Source organism: Denticeps clupeoides, chromosome 14 (genome assembly GCF_900700375.1).
Source record: "Denticeps clupeoides chromosome 14, fDenClu1.1, whole genome shotgun sequence".
Taxonomy (NCBI): Eukaryota; Metazoa; Chordata; class Actinopteri; order Clupeiformes; family Denticipitidae; genus Denticeps; species Denticeps clupeoides.
Genome location: NC_041720.1, coordinates 15,827,342 through 15,833,200, shown reverse-complemented (window position 1 = coordinate 15,833,200; position 5,859 = coordinate 15,827,342). Strand labels below are relative to the sequence as shown.

General features: G+C 50.1%; 1 protein-coding gene across 1 annotated transcript in view; it reads left to right on the top strand.

Annotated features, from left to right (window-relative positions):
- The first annotated feature begins 2,443 nt into the window (after positions 1 to 2,443).
- gareml (GRB2 associated, regulator of MAPK1-like) overlaps positions 2,444 to 5,859 on the top strand; it is a 23,730-nt gene continuing 20,314 nt past the window's right edge. Inside the window, exon 1 of the mRNA XM_028953625.1 lies at positions 2,444 to 2,828. Within this exon, the coding sequence (XP_028809458.1) occupies positions 2,717 to 2,828 (112 nt within the window). The 5' untranslated portion in view covers positions 2,444 to 2,716. The remainder of the gene's footprint in view (positions 2,829 to 5,859) is intronic.

Below are 5,859 nucleotides of genomic sequence, written 5' to 3'. Positions count from 1 at the left end.
TTTCACATGAAGTTTCTTTCATATTCCTTTGCTCTCCAGATATGTTACATTAACGTTTTTGGTGTATTTTAATAATCAAATGATGTGAAAAGATTGTTGATTCGAAATAGGGGAGGTTCCACGGGCCTGTCCCAACATGGCCCTTCTTATAATCCTGCTGAGGTGCTGAGGCTGTAGTCACGGCATCCATTCTGTGCATCAGTGGCCTCAGTTAGGTGGATGAACCAATAGAAAACACGCTCATTAATGAAATTACACTTTTTAAAGGTATCATGAGTTCCCCTAGCCCCTTCCCCTTTTTATTACAAAGCACTGCTCACCAAGGGTTAAAAGCATCGTGTCACCATGTGCTGTGCTGGAATTTGTCCCCTTATGTCATCAGAAGGGGAAAGGTTACCTCCCGTTTCTCATGCTTTTTCTGCCCAGAGAATTTCACACCCCTCCCCTAAGGAATCATCTCCACCGGCTGTCATGGCTTCCAAATGTGCTAAGCATTGCAGTTACATTTACATTTACGGCATTTATCAGACGCCCTTATCCAGAGCGACTTACAATTAGTAGTTACAGGGACAGTCCCCCTGGAGCAACTTAGGGTTAAGTGTCTTGCTCAGGGACACAATGGTAGTAAGCGGGACTTGAACCCGGGTCTTCTGGCTCATAGGCGAGTGTGTTACCCCTAGGCCACTACCATCCCACAGTTGCTCTGTGATAGAAATATTATTTAAATTTAAATCTCGTGAGACTCTGAAGCCACTGAGCAAGGTAGCTTCCCCGCAAACTGCTCCCCGGGAGCCTGTCATGGCTGTCCACTGCTCACTAAGAGGACAGTAAAATGCAGAGGACACATTTCACTGTGCACTGGGTGCTGTGCTTGTTGTGTCACATGTGACAACTAGTCACTTTCACTCCAGACACCGAAACGGCGCGTCCGGCGGGAATCTCATTGTGTGACTGTAATTCTGCACCAAGGCTGGATTTTTGGAAAGAGACTTCAGATGCAGTATTAGGGGACGACTGAGACCTTTTAATGTGGATATAGACACGCATTGTTATTGCTGAGCTGGGCCCCGTTTCCCCAAATAACTGAGAGTTTACACTCTAATGATGAACTAAATGCTGTGATGGAGCCCATTGGAAGAAACGTAGTTTTTGATCTCAAATTACTGACAAATTTGAAACATTTGCTTTCCCATCTCATAGTTTTTTTTGTTTTTTTATGCCTTCTTTCATCTTTTTGTAGCGGTTTAGCCTGTTTGTGGCAAAGAGGAAGTGAATTGATTTGGTTTTAAATGGTTGAAGCTGAAGGAAGCTTCCTTTTTAGATCTCATTTCCATTTACAAGAACATGGAGATTGGGGCGGCGATTAAAACATTTTTTCAGCACCACAGACTCACTGCCACTGAACGGCCCGACTTCCTCAATGAAACAGGACTGGTTCCTGGCCTCAACACCACCGTATGCTTCAGACCCTGGCGAGCAACAAGCCTCCCAACATGAACTCTGCAGATGCATATCGGGCCTATTCAAATGTCCCCTGTGTATTTGAGAGCCTGGCAGACCGCAATATCCGCCGCTCGCCTTCTTTCATCGCTTCCTCCAGCCATTTGTACTGGCTTCTCGCCGTCAGGGTTATTGCGGCGGACGCACGGCTGGCATCTCCTATCGGGGAGGATCGAATGCCGATATCAGGAGTGTCCAGCGTGGGGGGACGAAGGGGAGCGTCCACTCACTTACACTGATTTAACGCAAGCCCACAATGAATTTCGAGCATCAGTAATATCCCAAGCAGGTAAGGCAGTCGTGATGGAACAGAATCTCCTGCTTGACTAATACATTTATTGCAATTCCATTCAAGCAAAAATTCTTATCGTTTGCTTATCCAGATTTAAACCGGGTTAGAAGTGATCAAATAAGGCCTAGAACTACTGTGGTTATAGTAGGGTTCCACTATAAAATAATGTCTTGGCAGTGTTAATATCTCGAATATGCTCTTTAAGATCTTTTACTTCTGGTAACTTTGGTTCTCTGGCAGACATCATCTGCCAGATCCAGTAATAATAAGAATCGATGCAATTCTAATTACCCAGATTACGAAAATCTTGATTGAAAAAGTACATTTATCGAGTATTGGTCATTATAGAAGAATGTACTTGTTAAGATTCACGTTATCATTACATTTTTTGCCAATTTTCCGCCATAATTCCACATTTTAATAAAAAAAAACAACAACAGAGTATTAAACCCAAAACAACTTTGGAAAGAAAACAGCCCTCCGGCTAGTTCAATAAAAGACACGTTGGCGACAGTGGCTCAACGTTACGTCACGTGATGAGCCCCCCGGCTGTGATTGGTCGAGCCCTCCAGCGGCGACGCTTATTGGTCAACTTTCGGCGGTTGGACGAAAGTGCGAGGACCGAGTTCGAGTTGCAGTCGCGGGGTCCCTTGTCACAGCAGACACAGACAACCCTGTCCCGTCAATAACGCCGAATGTGACGTAAACACGGCGACATGCGCGCCGCCACTGTCGCGGCGTGCGGCGTGGGCGACGTGTCCGGGCGCCACAGGTGCCCCGGGACCCGCCACCGGCCGGGCGGGCGGGGGAGGAGGGTGGCGCCAGCGGCGCCCCGGGAGGACCGACAGAGCCGCTCCGACATGGACAGAGCTGGCCGCGCCGCGCGGCGCCGCCCGGCACCGACGAGCCGGTGATGCGGGAGACATGGACAAGTTTTCGGCCAGCGTGTCCGACATCTGCTGGAGCAGCGTGTCCCTGCCCCTGGACCTGGTGGTCAGCAAATTTCGGCTGCCCGCCCTGGTGCGGCTCAGCCAAGGTAGGAAGAACCGAATCTTTTTATTACAAAAAATCTATACTCGTACAACGCACGGTTCTGGCTGATATGCGACGAGTCGTCGTAATTCGCTTTCGTTAAAGTTATTATTAATAATAAAATAAAAAAACAGCGCAAAAAGAGCCCTTTTATTTCACAAAATCCACATTTATCCCATTGATGTTATTATTTTAATTTTTTTGCGTAACGAGTGAGAAGTGTCCCGTCTGTAAAAAAAAAAAAAACGAGTTATGTCGCAGCGGGCGACAGGTTACAAAGTGTCTGTTGTGCTGCAGGAGCGATCCGGCGCTTTTCATATGGAAATGTTGTAATCGGCTCCGGAGTGTCCGGAATACTAAGGAGCGCAGCGCCACGAAACGCGCACTTTTACACGGTCCAAAAGCCGGAAAAAAAAACCACACGGAGAAAAGCACAACGTCCGCTGAACCGGGATGGTTTCGGGTAAAGATGGTTGGTTTGGAGCGGATCCGGGGTTCCTTGAACGTGTAAGCAGCGGTGCTGCTCAGATGCTGCCCTCCTGCATAGATCTTTTATTACCAAACATTAACAAACCAACAACATCCAGATGGTCCAATTTAGTGTGACCCGACTGCTGACCACGCTACTGACCACACTACTGACCACGCTACTGACCATGCTACTGACCACATTACTGACCGCGCTGCTGACCACGCTACTGACCACGCTACTGACCATGCTACTGACCACATTACTGACCGCGCTGCTGACCACGCTACTGACCACGCTACTGACCATGCTACTGACCACATTACTGACCGCGCTGCTGACCACGTTACTGACCATGCTGCTGACCACACTACTGACCACGCTACTGACCATGCTGCTGACCACGCTACTGACCATGCTGCTGACCACACTACTGACCACGCTACTGACCATGCTGCTGACCACACTACTGACCACACTACTGACCACGCTACTGACCATGCTGCTGACCACACTACTGACCAAACTGCTGACCACACTACTGACCACACTACTGACCATGCTGCTGACCATGCTAATGACCACACTACTGACCAAACTGCTGACCACACTACTGACCACACTACTGACCACGCTACTGACCATGCTACTGACCACATTACTGACCGCGCTGCTGACCACACTACTGACCACGCTACTGACCACACTACTGACCACACTACTGACCACGCTGCTGACCACACTGCTGACCATGCTGCTGACCCCACTGCTGACCACGCTGCTGACCACACTACTGACCACGCTACTGACCATGCTGCTGACCACATTACTGACCACACTACTGACCATGCTGCTGACCACGTTACTGACCACGCTACTGACCATGCTGCTGACCACACTACTGACCACGCTACTGACCATGCTACTGACCACACTACTGACCAAACTGCTGACCACGCTACTGACCATGCTGCTGACCACGCTACTGACCATGCTGCTGACCACACTACTGACCACGCTACTGACCATGCTGCTGACCACACTACTGACCACACTACTGACCACGCTACTGACCATGCTGCTGACCACACTACTGACCACACTACTGACCACACTACTGACCATGCTGCTGACCATGCTACTGACCACACTACTGACCAAACTGCTGACCACACTACTGACCACACTACTGACCACGCTACTGACCATGCTACTGACCACATTACTGACCGCGCTGCTGACCACACTACTGACCACGCTACTGACCACACTACTGACCACACTACTGACCACGCTGCTGACCACACTGCTGACCATGCTGCTGACCCCACTGCTGACCACGCTGCTGACCACACTACTGACCACGCTACTGACCATGCTGCTGACCACATTACTGACCACACTACTGACCATGCTGCTGACCACGTTACTGACCACGCTACTGACCATGCTGCTGACCACACTACTGACCACGCTACTGACCATGCTACTGACCACACTACTGACCAAACTGCTGACCACACTACTGACCACGCTACTGACCATGCTACTGACCACACTACTGACCAAACTGCTGACCACACTACTGACCACGCTACTGACCATGCTGCTGAACACACTACTGACCACACTACTGACCACGCTACTGACCATGCTGCTGACCACACTACTGACCACGTTACTGACCACACTACTGACCACGCTACTGACCACGCTGCTGACCACGTTACTGACCACACTACTGACCACGCTACTGACCATGCTGCTGACCACACTACTGACCATGCTGCTGACCATGCTACTGACCACACTACTGACCACGCTACTGACCACGCTGCTGACCATGCTGCAGACCATGTTACTGACCACACTACTGACCATGCTACTGACCACACTGCTGACCACACTTCTGACCAAACTGCTGACCACACTACTGACCACGCTGCTGACCACACTGCTGACCACACTACTGACCACGCTGCTGACCACACTACTGACCACGCTGCTGACCATGCTACTGACCACACTACTGACCAAACTGCTGACCACACTACTGACCACGCTACTGACCATGCTGCTGACCACACTACTGACCACACTACTGACCAAACTGCTGACCACACTACTGACCACGCTACTGACCATGCTGCTGACCACGTTACTGACCACACTACTGACCACACTACTGACCACACTACTGACCACGCTACTGACTACGCTGCTGACCACACTACTGACCACGCTACTGACCATGCTGCTGACCACGCTACTGACCACACTACTGACCACGCTACTGACCATGCTGCTGCCCACACTACTGACCATGCTGCAGACCACGTTACTGACCACACTACTGACCATGCTACTGACCACACTGCTGACCACACTACTGACCACAGCAGCAGCAGCTCAGATGGTTGGATCTGGAATTTGTCCCCTTATGTTGTCATAAGGGGAAGGTTCCCCCCTGTTTCTTATGCTTTTCTGCTAATACCTGTTCAACTTCTATAGGGCTGGATCAAAGTGTCTGTAATTCTGCACCAAGGCCTCAATTTCGGAAAGAGAC